The 15,289-nt window shown below is 39.4% G+C and overlaps 1 protein-coding gene across 12 annotated transcripts in view; it reads left to right on the top strand.

Moving 5' to 3' along the window:
• LOC6639209 overlaps positions 1-15,289 on the top strand; it is a 102,074-nt gene that overhangs the window by 69,959 nt on the left and 16,826 nt on the right. For 8 of the 12 annotated variants that reach the window (XM_023181583.2, XM_023181579.2, XM_023181578.2 and 5 more), the window contains 4 exons: positions 3,155-3,269; positions 5,452-5,603; positions 10,004-10,206; positions 14,584-14,754. In XM_023181583.2, the coding sequence (XP_023037351.1) occupies positions 3,155-3,269; positions 5,452-5,603; positions 10,004-10,206; positions 14,584-14,754 (641 nt within the window). The remainder of the gene's footprint in view (positions 1-3,154; positions 3,270-5,451; positions 5,604-10,003; positions 10,207-14,583; positions 14,755-15,289) is intronic. The other 4 variants (XM_023181580.2, XM_023181582.2, XM_023181576.2 and 1 more) reach the window with 1 other exon arrangement.

The following is a 15,289-nucleotide window of genomic DNA, read 5'->3' as shown; positions in this document are numbered from 1 at the left end:
AGAGCGCGTGCGAAAGAGATGGCTAAAGACACAGAGAAAGAGAGAGAGAGAGAAAGCTTCTCAGGTATCTTTTGCCTTAAAGGCATCATCACTTAAAATCAACTTAAGTTGGCATTTGCATTTCCATTGCCTCATACCCCGCCTTTTCTTTCGAACTGAAGTCAAGTGGATGTAGTCGAAATGCCACTAGAACAGCGACTTAAATTATGGCATATCCCCGCCACGCACCGCACCGCACCGCACCGCCAACTCTCACCTGTCCTCTTAACACCACCCAGCCGACCTCCAGGTGGAGCTCAATTTTCTTATACCTATACCAGCTGCACTTTGCACCAGCAAACGAAAAGAAAAGAAAGAAATGGTGATGAACCGTAAGCAAAAATTTCGTCTCTCAAGAAAAAGAAAACTCATTAAGCACGTCGAGGAGTGCTAGTGGCACTACTACTTACTCATACTGGCTGACAGTGGCGCTCATTTGCCATGGCGTTGCCGTTGCCGTTGCCTTCAAGGCGTCAAAACGAATCAAAAATCCATAAAACAATAAGCACGAAATTTCCTGGAAATTCGAGAGAGAGAGATGAAACGAAAAACTACTGCAAAACAAACTGAACTCCGGCAATTGCAATTGCAATCGCAATTGTCAGACTGCCACAAGAAGAACATTACAGCAAAAAGTTGCATAATCTAAAGAAACATGCGACAGACTTGTAAATGACTTTCAACACGATTGAAGAAAGCACTTTAAATAACTAGAAAAACTCGATCAAAGATTTTCATATTTATATTTTTCTATTTTCCTCCCACCAAACTAATGAACAAAATACCAGAGAAAGAGATCCAAAAAATTCGCAACTTTTGAGCCTTGAAATTTGTAAACAGAAATTGTAAAAACACTAAGCTGATTACAATAAGTAATCCCATTCAAGTGCACTCAATAACTATAATATTGATAATAATAAGAAACTAATAGCCAGGGATAGAGAAAGAGGTCAAAAGTCAATTTAGCTCAATTTGTTTTTGAATATTTCCATTGAACGTTGCAGGGTAAGAGGCTTAATCGCAACAAAGTTCGCATCAACTAATTAGCAAAAACCACTTTAATTACATTAGAGTGTCTATTTTTTTTTTACCTCAAAAATAATTAGTAAATTGAAAGTCAAAGTGCTTTCGACTTCTTCCCCCTCTTTTCTTAGTAGCCAGTCAATTGCACATGCTGCAAACTTTTTTTTTGTAAGCAGCTAACCGACTTGGACAAGACGGATCAGTACGGCCAATCAGGCAGATGCCAATGCCAATAAAAAATGGAAAACATGAATACCTTATTTTTGAAAAAAAATGCACTATTCGATATATTACACAAACGTTTCAATCAGATGTTGGCAATTGTGTGGGAATAATATCAAGTATACGCCTCTTGTTCGTTCTTGCTTCCACTCTCTCTCTCTCTCTCTCTCTGTGTGTCTCTGTGTTTGTGTTTTGCTTTCATTGTCTGTGATTTTGTTCTTGGTTCAATTTAATTCAGTTTGCTTGTAGTTGCTGCGTGTGTATGCATAAATTACAAAAAGTATTTTTAGCTATGGGCAACAACAATTGAATTTAATGTCTAAAAGACATACCAAGAGTCACTCATCTTTGACCCAACCCAAGGCAATTCTCACTCTGTTTCTAACCGCAAAACAAATGCCTGAATACCAACAACAACAATAACAAGCAGACGAGAAAAAAAACATTTACAAGTAAATTGCAGCAGCAAGAGGACAAAAAAAAAAAAAAGAAAAGGAACCAAATTTTGCGAAAAGATTGCCGACTTTCAGTTACTCCCTACAAGTAAGAAGTTGATAAAATAAATTTCCACTCACTCCTTACTCAGCATGAGGTTCATTTATGCCTCCATAACTGTGGACACTTTGGTCACCAATTGGTTAGCTGTTGTTAAGGATTGTTGATATACCCTATTTACCCTCCGGCTTATATATACGTATATATAAATATATATGTATAAAGAGACAAAAACCAAAAACCGCAGAAATGAAAGCATATTCAAATGCAAATGAAATGTTGCGGACAGGCTAATTGAGAGAGGGAGAGGCAAAGAAAAGGATACAGATAGAGATAAAGACAGACAGATATACATACATATAGATAGAAAGATAAATAGATAGACGGTTACAGAGATAGAGAAAAATAGAGATTTAGAGAGATGACGACAGTAGGGAATAGACTTAAAGTAAGTCTTTAAATTTCAGATATGCAAAAAAGGCAGGAATAAAGCAAACGAGAAACGACGACAAGGACATAAAATAAATATATTGCATGTGTCAGGTGGCATTAAGATGTAAAAATCCGTTTAAATTGTAACAAATGCAAGAGAAAAAAAAAGGAAGAGAACCACAGAGAGAGAGACATAGAGTAAAAGAGATGGAGAGAGAGAGAGGAAGAGCGGCAAAGAAAAGGAAATGCCAAAGGTGTAGCATAAGAAATTCACATAAAATGCAGATAACAACCGCACACACATGCACTAACACACACACGCACACCCAGAGAGGTATATCGAAAAAGTTTTTCCTAAGAAAATATTCTTTTACCTTTGCTGCAACAACAATGATAAGCAAAAAGCTGCTTGGTTGCATGTCGTCAACAGGAAGCAGGTAAAATAAATGTGGTAAAAGCAGGCGAGAGAAAATTTTAACGAACGGCGTACGGTACATCGTACTACGTGGCGTATGAACAATGCACCATCACCATTTCCACCTGCCATCACCACTCCCACTCGCACTCCCACTCCTGCTTTTAGTCTCAGTCTCGTTGGCAGTGTGTCTGCTGCACAGCTTGTTATTGTTTTTATCAGGCAAAGACATGAAACGCTTATCGTTTCTGGTATTACATATAAAAGATGTCAGTTTGAATCCTTCAAAAACCCCAACCCCACCCACTAGCACCACCGAGTACAACTTAAACCACCCGAAACTGAAACCCATATGCCAAACCCAAACCGTAAAAACAACCACAACCACAACCACAATGCCAAGCGCTACTTGGCCATTGTTTGGTTGGTTTTTCCACCTGGCATATAGTAACTTTACATCTTTCTCTCTCTCTCTCTCTCTCTCTCACTCTCTTACTCACTTCACTTCTTCTTCTACTCTACTTTCAGGCATTATCAAAGGAGACGAAATAATGGTCATCAATGGTGCAATTGTATCCGATCTAGATATGATGTACTTGGAGAGTGTCCTACAGGAAGAACAATCGCTCAGCATGATGATGCGGTAAGTCTTCTTCACATCTATACACACACACACACACACACACACACAAACACACACTGCAGATATAGGATATATTGTTCATATATGAAATTGTTTCATGCCTCAATGTATTTTACCTCCCTTGGCACCACCATCCTGCTGACAATCAACCCAAGCCCAACCCAACTCAAGCCAAGCCAACCATTCTACCTATACATACGTATATATCCCTCCCTATTGACATTTGAATAGACAAGACAATGCATTCCATTCATTCCAAGCATAGTCACGAGCTGGTTGTAGCTGGTTTCTAGCTGGTGACTGGACTGTCCTGTCCTGTCGTGTCATTGTTCCGCTCTATTGTTCCCACCTTCACACACACACACACACACACACAAACACACACACACACAGACTGCAGACACGCACACATAGAGACTGGAGACACACATACATATAGAATTAATTAACTAACTATATTTGTGAGACGTTCATTTCAATACATTGTTCTATTTCTATAGTGATAAATTTTCTATCCCTACCTCACTCGTGCCATTTAGGCTTACAAAGCAAGATAGACGGAGAAAGAGAGACAGCAAGAAAAAAAAAAGAATCTGTTTTACGTTTTGGCCACAATTTAACCTTTTTGAACAATAGACATTCGGCTTACAACCAGATGACTGTCCACACAATTCAAATGCAACCAATGCATCAATCAACAAAAACAGAGAATGCAGAAAATCTTTTGTTTTCCTTTTTCAACATTGATTGGCCTTAATGAAGTTTTTTTCGAGTTGTTATTTGATATCAGCAACTTTGATGTGTTTACATTTATGAGATTTTTTCCTTCTTCTGATCATCCTAATAAGCCTTTGTCTCTGAAAACAATTCATGACCAAAAATATCTGAGTTTCGGTTGAAAAACTGAAATTCAATTGCCCTGTTTTTTTTTTTTTTTAATCCATCCATCCTAGTCCCAAGGATTGTCATTATTAAATTGTCTAGCCAACAAAAAGCCAACAAAATTCAGAATCCAAAAAAAGAAAATACAGAGTTTCATAACCACTTTTGATGATGTTGTTGTTAATTAAAAATTCTTCACATGCAATGGCCCTTTACAACCATCTCAGCCCCTTCCCTTCAGTACCCTTGACTCTCCCCTTGGCAACACCCTGAAAACTGACCCAACGAGAGCTTGGTAAACCACATCATGTTCTCTCTCTCTCTCTTTCTCCTGCTTTCTCTGTTTCTCTTTATTTTGTGTGTGTGTGCGCTTTTTTTTTTTTTTTTTTGCGAAAAAATGTCAACATTCGACAAGCTTTTTGCCAATTTTTGTGAACCGATAAGAAGTTGCCAAAACCGAAAACACCAAAACCCGAAAACAAAAAAACTAAAAATTGTTTAAATTTACAAAAGTTCAAGTCGCTGCAAAACATTAGACCGACTGGGTGGGGAGGGGGGCAGAGGTCAAACATGTTATAGCTAAACTGGCATGGAGGCACTTGTTCCATTTCGCTGACCAACAGCCAAAGCTGCTATTCCCCTTGCCATTTCCTAGTCCTGCTTCATTTCCTCCTCATCTTCCTCTTCCTCTTCCTCCTTCTACTGCTCTGCCCTTTGCTATGCTTTCGTGTGTCGACTAGCATTTTGATAGCCTAATTAGCTTCACTCAAAAAGCTTTTGTGCCACCAATTCACTGCCCTGGTGCCTTTCAGCTACACCTACAAACACACACACACACAGAGAGAAAGAGAGTCATCGCCCCACCTACGAAAAGGTGACTTCTTGTACACCTTCTGCTGCCAGTTTTATATACAAATTATATGCATTTTTATTACCCTATACTCTCAATATCAGAGTAAATGAAGCGACACAGATGCAGGTGTATTTAATATAGAACTAATCCTTCGATACTTAATCTAAATAGCAATTGTCGTTAGAGGTTGCCCCAACTACATGAACGGAAAGATTTCTGTTGGTGACTAGAAAGAGTCGGTGATTGAAATCTGCTAGGTCGATCTTCCACTTTCCACTATATTAAGGGGTGACTTTAAGTCGGCTCTGCCTCTCTGGCCTGTAGCCTTGATTATTTTCGCACAGGAGGCAGCTATGTAGGTAGGGCAGGCGATGCACAGGTGGTGACAAAAGAAAAATTGAAACGAAATTCAATATTTTAATCCCATTTTTTCTTCTTTTTTTACAGATCTTCTCGTACAGAGCCACCAGATCTAGTTGGCATAATGCGGGTTACAGATGATATGATTGATTCTTTGGTTTGCCCACCGCCACCCACAGATCCGCCGGTGATGAGTGAGGAGATGATAACGGGCCTGATAGTACCGGCACCTGGTTGGAGTAAGTAGAACAAAAATTTAAACAAAAAATAAGCGAAAAAAAAATAAAATTCCTTTACGAAATTTCCAACTAAAAAAACCAAAAAAAATTCACAAACAAAAAAAGGCGAAAAAAAAAATTGTTGTCCAAACATTTTGAACGTTAAAAACCGCAAGAGCAACAACAAAAGCATACTAATCATGACTCTGGTCAGGTGGTTAGGCATCAAGCCTGGATGAAATAAATAGTTGGCAAGGTGTGGGTGGGGGAGATTGAGGTATTGGCCCATTCCCACCCACCATCATCAGGTCTATATATGTGTGTATATGTATACCCTTCATGGTTGTTGTGTATGGGAGTGTGTGTGTGTGTGTGAAACGGAAACGAAAAAGCGCATTTCCGGTTGCGCATGCGAAATTTTTCGTGAAAGTTCATTAAAGTAATTTATATATACATATATATATATACTGTTTGTTGTTGCCAGCTTCTTGTTTAATGCATAGTTTAAGGAACGGCAAGGGGCTGCTGGATATAAGGATCCCTGGGTGGGGGTATAAGAGGGGGTAAGGTAGAACTACGTAATTACAGGATTACAAACTGCACACACACACACACACACACACACACATGAGGCATACAGAGAGAGAACAAGAGAGACAGAGAGAGAGAGAGAGAGAGAGAGAGAACCGAAGTGGCTAAAAACACAAAACAATTAAAACCAACAACAGCAGCAACAGCAGCAGCAACAACAACAACAACAACATGTGTTATACACAAAATGAAACTTTTTTCGCTGTTGCAAACAATTAAAAGGCAACTGCAACTAAAATAAAACAAGAAAGAAACAACAACAAAAAAGGAAACCATACAACAAAAATTTGTGGCAACATATAAAAAATGTAACAGAAATTAAACGACTCACTCACTCAATCGCTCTATCCCTCTCTAGCACTGTTTCTTTCTCTCTTTCTCGCTCTGTGCGTATTAATATTTATTCCCTTTTTGGCTCACACACACACACACACACTAGGAGCACCCCGCCCCAACTCGCCATGCCCATTTAGTCTCTTTGCTTCATGGCGGCATCTGCTGCTGCTGTTGCTGCTCCGCACACAAAAAACAAAAAGCCTTTTTTTTTGTTGCTGCTGTTGCTGCCATTGAGATTTTGGTTTGCCTGATGAGAGGGGGATAGTGGGTGGGTGGCGATATGAAGTTAGGGACAGAGTGGGGAAAGGGGATTGGAGGTAAAGGAGCATATACTATATGTAGCTCACAAGTGGATTACATTTTACTTTGGCAATCAAACGCACACACACACACAGAGAGAAAAAGCAAAAGAGAACAAGTGAGAAGTGAAAAGCAGAGAACGGCTGGGTAAAAGTAAAATAATCATTGTAAAGGATGGGTTAAAACTTTATAATAGACCACTAATGGCTTATTACATGCAAAAGAAGACGAACACAATCTGTTAAATGAGAATACTTCAAGAATATGATAAGAAAAACTGAGAATAAAAAAACAAATACAAATGTTGAAGACTTGAAAACTCTTGCAAACAATCGACCAGCATTTGAAACAAGAGATTGTCGTTTTTTTTTACCAGTAACACAAACGAAATCTTCTTGAAAATCATAAGGATTAACGGTTTGAATTCAACAACTGATAACCTAGTCGAAGTGATTTATTCTTTCCCAAACAGTTTAAAGAATAAAGTCGGATACCAGATTGAACTATTTTGAATGATTTTCACTTGCACAACTTAAGCTGACAGTTTGCCACAAAGTCAAATTCGTAATTGAAGTGCTTTATGTACATAGATTGCAAAGATGGCAGTCAGATTGATTCCACCTCCGGGCTGTGAAATTGGATAGGACTTGGCTAATGATAATCAAAGTTCTTGCACCTTAGAAGCTGTCAGTTATTTGAGACTTTGCTTAAATTTAATATGGAATATGTTCAATTGCAGATAAACATGTTGGTTTTCTTTGCCACAAGTCACTGAAGTGTCCTAGTAACAGCTGTTGCCCTTTATCTCTGTCGCTCTTTCTCTCTCTCTGTCCCTTTTATTTTTGAAACATACAAAGTTGCTACCTTCTGTTACATTATTCCCTATACAGATGATATCTTAATGAATAGTTGTCGTTTGTTATTTCACATAAACTGACATTCTCTTAAGCAATTTTGTGTCCTTTTGGTCTTTCTTTTTTGGCTATTTAATGAACGACCCTCGTATTGAAGGCACATCCATATATTTTGAACATTTTTTATAGTTGGTTAGTTTTTTGTTGGTTTTTTTTTTTTTTTACCGCCCAGGAAACGTTTAAAAGTCATGTCCTTGTTGGTGTGTCTTCGTTACTTGCATGCAAATTGCGTACAACCAAATTTTATGAACATTTTCGCCTTAAAATTTCACACCAAAGACACGCACACACACATAGAGAGGAAGAAAAGCCCAGACACATGTGAAGATATTGAAATTGCCGCCTTATAAATTTCACAGTCTTGCGGTCTCTCTAGGTTTTTATTCTCCTTTTCCCTTTTCGTAAAAGAAGAAGTTTGGGAGAAAAAGAAGGGGATGGAGTGAGTCCTTAGACAACTGCCAGGGCTAATAACTTATAGTAGGACGTTAGGACGTGCCAAGCTGCAAAAATTTGTCGATGGCAAATAAAGTTTGTAGTTCCCCCCATCTCTCTCTCTCTCTTCCTCTCACACTCTAGTTCTTGGCACCCAGAGAAACAGTTTTTAGTGGCTTTAAATAAAGTAAGACTCGAGGGCTAGTTTATGAGGGTGAATGGAAAGGAGAGGTGCTAACTGAGAGCTTGCAAGTGTTTCGAGGTGTTTTCGAAAGTGGGCTGCAGTAATGGCGGGGCGCTGGAGAGAGAGATAGAGATAGAGGGAGGGGGAGAGAGCGGAGGCATCTTGTTTTAAATGGTGAACACAAGTAACTTGTGTAGTTTTCAAATGAATATATCGGATATCAAAACCAAAACGTAGAGGTCATAACTTCTTGTACGAACATTTTCATTTTATAACGTCCTGCATAGCAAGGGATGGAGAAAGGGCTGGGTCGCGGGGCAAGTCATTGGCGGTGATGTGATGTGAAGGGAGGGACAAAGTTTGTTTTACTTTAGGCAAAAACTAAGATAATTTGAAACAAGTTTCAAGTGAAGATGTTATTTTTGTGGGTGAAAAGTTTTTTGATTTTTAGATAGTTGAGATGAAACAACGCACACACACACACCCATACACACAACAAATAACAAATATGTTTTAACGAAAACTTTTCAAGAAAAACAAAAAATATGAAAAATAGAGAGAAAAAGATTTGACCAAGCATAAGAAACTTTAATAGAGACGAAAGTACTTAATTTGAAAATAAACTAAACAAAGAGAAGCCAAAGCAAAAATAGTCTATTTTCATATATACATACATATGCAAAAGAATTAATCTCTTAATGTTTATAGCAAGAGAGATCTATAGAAGAAGAGTCAAGGTTCTTGAGAAAAAATAATTATACATCTGCCTGATAGTTGCCTTTCTCCTTCTTGCTTCTGCACACAGTTTGCCACAATGTTTCATGGTAAAAGCTATTCATTTTACAGGCATCTTTTGACAGATATAAAGATGAACATATAATAAATATGTGCACCTATAATATACATCTGTAGTATACATCTGTAGAATGTCTTTCAATGAAGTGATCAACTTTTGGTAGACTATATACATAAATTTCATCGTAACTTGTTTTGGTTTGGTTTTGTTTTTTTTTGCTGTTCGTTAAAAAATTGAGTATTAAATAAACGACCCTCGTTAGTTGCGTATGTTGAAGCCGCCCTCATATATGACCCATAAATTTCTTGTTGGTAAAAAGAAAAGCCCCTCTATCCCTGTCGCCCACTCTCCCATCTTTCTTGCCCTGTTTGTTCTGTTGTGTGTGTGTGTGTGTGTGTGTGTGTGTGCAGCAATAATCATTACAGTTTGTTGCTGTTGTGGCCTCTGGCTGTGGCGGCAGCAGCAGCGGCAACGGGAACGGGAATGGCGGCGGCTGTTCTTTTTGTTATTGCGTTTATTTTTATAGCGAGTAAAGTATTAAAATTCCTGTTTTCGAACATGGAATTTAAAATGAAGAACAAACAAAAACGATACAGAGTTCCAACAAAGGGGGTAAAAAAGAACAAGGAGAGGCTGTAATCGAACTTTAAACTGCAACTCTAGCAAACTAACTAACTAATTATGAGAGTGTGGGTCTGAGTGTGTGTGTGTGTGTGTGTGTTGGCAGAGAGACACGAACAGAATGCCATAAAAAATAGTAATAATAATAATAATAAATTTGTTATCTTTTGTTTCTACTACAACTCATTTCATTTCTCTTTTCCCATCTCTCTATCTCTTTTTATCCATCTGGGTTCATTTTGTCCAGATGGCACTGGCAAGGATTTGTATTCACCCGAGGCGGAAAGCTCTCCGGCCCCCTCCTTTGTCGATCCACAAATGGCAGCACAATTGGCTGTCGTTGGCGCTGGAGGCGTTCCTGGTGTCGGACCTGGTGGATTGGGCGTGGCTAAGCCTACCAGTCGCACGAGCAGCTTTGAAATTGAAAATTTACTCAAAACGGCCGAACAAGTAAGTAGTTGAAACTAATAGAGAGACTAATATGCATAAGTATATATACATATATATGTATTTGTATAAAAATATATATGTATATATGTATGTGTGTATACATAAACAAAAACACTAGACGACGCCACCAACCCCACTCCCTAATGTCCACTCTCAACCCTTAGACGTTATTCTTAGCCCCTTCTTCTTTCCCTACACGGCATCTCCCTCCAACAAGTTTTGAACTGCAAAAAGCGGAAACCGGAAACTATTAAAATGAGAGCCACAAACATGGCTAAAAGCGGACTTCCTGCTAGTCCCCAATGTGCACTTGTGATTGAAAAAAGCACAAATTGAAATTTCTTACCAGGCTAACCTCCCCTTCCGTTTCTCCCTTACCCCACCGCCATCCACCCATCCATCCATCCATCCATCCATCCATCTACCCACTTGCTACTACAGCTACGACCCGCTGCATCAGCGCCTCCCCCACCCCTTGCCACCATCTTGCATTATTCGCTCTTGCATACCATTCCTTCGAGAGCATCTTAGTTTAGTTGCTCAAGATGTCAGAGTCAAATTTGGCCTATTGGGCATATGCCGCCTGGCAGCAGCCAACAAACAATAAAATGTCACACAGAAGAAGAAATAGAAATGTTTGTGGCATAAAAATATCAAGGATATGGCTCAGACTGACTGACTGACTAACCCATACATAAGTACATGCATACACTTGCAGAAAAGTTGCTACAAATGGCAAATAGAACAGGATCTAAAATGTAATTGTTTAATTAATTTACTTCCAACAATGAAATCCTTTTTAAATGAGAGTTTTAAACATTTATATTGCCTACTTATGAGGGCAGGTTGTCAACTAAAATCAAATTATTGCCTATTATTCAAAATAAAATAGTTTCGCAGAGGATTTCCAGGAATTTCTATTGCCTACTTATTGGGACTAGATTAAGCATTAAATTTTACCAAACTATTGCCTACTTATTGGGGTCACTTAGGAATCGTAAGCAAAGATAGAGTTCCCTTGGATATGGGATAACAAGAGAATTCCATTAAACGATAAATAGTTTGCAACAGGCAAAACGGAAGTGCAAATTTGAAATGGCATTCAGCAATTTTCGTTTCTGCAAGTGTATGACTCTGTACACATACATACATATATACATATGAATGTGTGTGTATGTATGTACATATGTATGGGTAGTTGTAGTATTAGAAGAAGAAAAAGAAAAAGCGTAGGCAAAGATGCCACAGAATGCACTTTGTTGTTTCTCTCTGGATATGCTTTCCTTTCCCCCAAGTGTGTGCTCGAAACTGGCAGAAACCCACTTCATTTAATGATACTTGAACACTGTGTGACACACAAACACACTGAGGCCTGGAGAGACAGAGAAACCAGACTGATGGACAGATGGACAAACCAGCCAGCAAACAGCCAGACAAGACAGACGACCAAGACGGAACGCCCCCCCGTCCCCCACCAGATATACAGAGAGTGAGAAAAGGATGAGGTTCACAGGGCGTTATATAAGAATCCTTTTAATTCAAGTTGACATTTCGCACAGAAACAGCAGCAGCAGCAGCAGCAAAACCAAAAGCAAATTCAAGACATTTTCAAATTTTTCATCTTTGGGGCAACATTGTGTGCTATGGCACTCAGCAGCTGCAGCTGCAGCAGCAGCAGCAGCAGCTGGCCTCACCTGCATCTCATTCGGTGTCTTTCCCTCCTTCTGCCTTAACCCTTCTTAATCTCTTGGTTTTTTTTTTTCGGTTTCTGGTTCAGCTTCGGCGTCGCCGCTTATGCAAATCAAGCAGCAGCGCAGTCAACGTCACATAGCAGCAGCGGCAGCAGAACAATAAAACAGTTAAAAAATGTAGACAAGAACAAGCTGCCAACAAAAGACAGAGATAGAGAAAGGGAGAGAGAGAGAGAGAGCGATAGAGAGGAGAGCTTGTAAGAGATAGTAAGAGAGTAAAAGAGATAGATATAGAGCTGTAATAATACCTACAAAGTGCAACTGCATAAAAGTGAAATGTCTCTTCTACCCACAAAATGAATGCCAGGCGACAACTGCAACGGCAACAACAGCAACAATAAATACAAAAGCGTAACAAACAATAGAAACAACTGGGAATACCGTAAACGATTCGTTTCTTTCTTGTTTTTTGTTCGCTCTTAGTTCTGTTCTGTTTTTTCTCAATGCTATGCAATGATGTTGATGGTGATGATGATGAAGCTAGAGATGATAGCGTGACAAATCAGAAATTGATATCCCAGATAGAGGCACTTGAGGGCACAAACTGGCCTGATTGATTGATTGCCCAACCATTTGAAAAAGAGAGAAGCATAACCCTTACCCCATTCCTGAAGCCATGTGATATATAATCCTTCGATTATGATTAACTATTAATACAATCGTTTTTTTGTTGTTTGCTCAAGGCGTTTGCCTCTTATTCTAGTTATATAAAGTTCTGCCTCCCTCCCTCTCTCTCTCTCTCTCTCTCTCTCTCTCGCTCTCACTCTCTCTCGCTCTCCGTCTTATTCCGCTGTCCGAATTGAGCTCACCTAGACCAGACATCTTGGCACTAATTCATAAAAAGAAAAACAAAAGTTTTTTTGAAACTCGGAAAAAAAGGTTTAGACATTTCATACCATGTAAAACTAATTGTGAAAATATTCTTAAGAAGTAAGCGCGACCTTCCTTAGCCATTTCATGGCATAGAAATTATGTTTGTCTGTACACGGGTGTCTGAATTTAGTGCCTCAAGTCTGTTAACATTTTCGGGGGTTTATTGAAGCTCTTTTTGACCTTTTTTGCAAATTGCACAACACAAAACATACAGAACGAGAACGAGACGGAGACGAAGTCGAAGAGATAGAAAAGGAAGAATGAGTTTAGAGTCGGAGATGAACATGGAGATGGAGAGAGAGAGAGAGAGAGAGAAATGTTTGTTTAGGCATTTACAATGCAAATTCATTCAATATTTTGTGTTGCTGTTGTTGTTGCCCCTTTGGGTTTCGGTCTCAGTCAATTTATCAGGCAAAAGCTCCATTTAACACTTTTCTTTTCTTTCGTTCATTTTTTTTTTCGGAGAAAGAAGTAAGTGGAATGAGGCAAGAGGGGTGAAAGAGCTAAACAAATATCAAGGAAGATTTTAGTTCACCTCTACATGAATATGCAAATGCCTTGGGAGGAGCTCCGGGAGGGCTAAAGGTAGGGAGAGAGAGAGCAAGATGAGATTGAGGTAGGGGTAGAGGTAGAGGCAGAGGCAGAGGTAGAGGTAGAGGTAAGGGTAGGGGAAGGGGTATATGGGTGTTGTTAGGTTTAGGTGTATACACACTTCTAGTATGTCAACCATCAAGCGTCAACTGTCAGTGCCAAATGTGCTTGTAACCGCAGACCAAAACAGAGTGAACAAGAGCGAGAGAGATATGTACACATCGAGAGAAAGAGAGAGTAAGGGTTAGGAATACAGAATGAGGGGAGGGGTGGTGCGAAGGAAACTTGGACTTACGACAAGGACGTGACAGTCATTTAGAAACCACAGCGCCTCCTCTTCACTGCTTAAAGTGGCCGCGAGTTCAAAGCTCACACAAATTTACGAACCATGACTTCCCTTCACTCCTCCCTCTACCACCACCACCACCACTAAGCATTCAGTCACCCAACCTCAAGCTCAATACTGAAACCCTTAGCAAACCCCTCGTCACTCACTCAGCTAGCCAGTCAGTCCCTCTCTGTCTCCCCAACACTCGCCATTCCCCTGTTCCCCATTCCCCATTCCCACGCAATCCCTGTCCCTGTCCTTTACTATAACTATCACTGTCTATTAGGGTTGTTCAAAATGGCATTTCAAGTTAAAGAATAGGTCAAAAGGGATTCAAATCGATTTAGTCTTGGGCCTAAAAGCTAAAATTAACTATATGTAACTTACTAAAGCATTCCATAAAAAAAAAAACCTAAATATTTCTTGGTCAACAATCTGAAGTTGTAGATCTATCTATGATAGAGGTGGGTAGGTAGATCTATGAGAGATAGAGGTGGAAAGAGAGTAGAGAAGACTGGACTACGATTTGAAACCCAATGGCTAAAGACTTGAAAACCTGGATCGTTTTGAATAATCTTCCTATGGTCACACCTATCTCTGTTGTTCATGGCTAAATTCATTTTTTGTTAATTCTACACGTATTCTTTGTCCTCTTCTTTGTTTTTATCTCTGTGTTTTGGTTCTCTTGTTTCACTACGATCCTTTTCATAACAACAACAACGAACAAACAAAAAAACAAACACACATAAACAAACACAACAATAACCACAATACCCATCACAAACAACAACAACAACAACAACAAACAAACCTCATCTCTCTGAACCTGTTAAGGTTACCGGATTTTGTCGTTCACCTCAGGAAACACGGAAATCGAGCCCCACAGGTTCTATAACCTCATCAGTATCAACAACAGCCTTGACACCATCACGCCAATTGACCGATGCCGAGAAATTAAGGAAAGTCGTTATGGAGCTAGTGGATACGGAAAGGACTTACGTAAAGGTAAGTAAAAAACTAGAATCGACAACGACGACGAAGAAAACGAAATGAGCCACCAACCGACCAGCCAACCAGAGAAACCAAACGGCGCTCAAAACATGGAATCCAAAAATATTCCAATTATAAATGCAAATTTTAAGCCTTTAACTGTCAGCCCACAAGCTTTAAGTTAACTTTCTAGGCAAGTTTTTTTCTTCTTCTTCTTTTATATATACATATATATGTATGTATGTATGTAGGTATATATTTATATACATTCTGGTACTGGGCAGAAGAAGGAAGCATACAAATAATTATTATAATTTAGAAATTATGTAAAGCTTGGTGGCTGTGGCTATGGCTATGGCTATGGCTGTGTCTGTGTCTGGGTCTTATCTCCGCCACCCGGCTACCCGTATCTCGGCCCGTCCGCCGGCCCGCCTTCACATTGGGTTACCTCCTCGCCATACGCCAAGCTCAGTTGCCACGCCCGGAAGTATTGTTCCAAATGAAAGCTCAAGCCTGTGGCTATGCTACAGTTCTTTCCTCCAACTGCGTT

Source organism: Drosophila willistoni (genome assembly GCF_018902025.1).
Source record: "Drosophila willistoni isolate 14030-0811.24 chromosome XR unlocalized genomic scaffold, UCI_dwil_1.1 Seg144, whole genome shotgun sequence".
Classification (NCBI taxonomy): Eukaryota; Metazoa; Arthropoda; class Insecta; order Diptera; family Drosophilidae; genus Drosophila; species Drosophila willistoni.
Note: the sequence above shows the minus strand (reverse complement) of the source record. Positions and strands in the feature narration are given on the sequence as shown.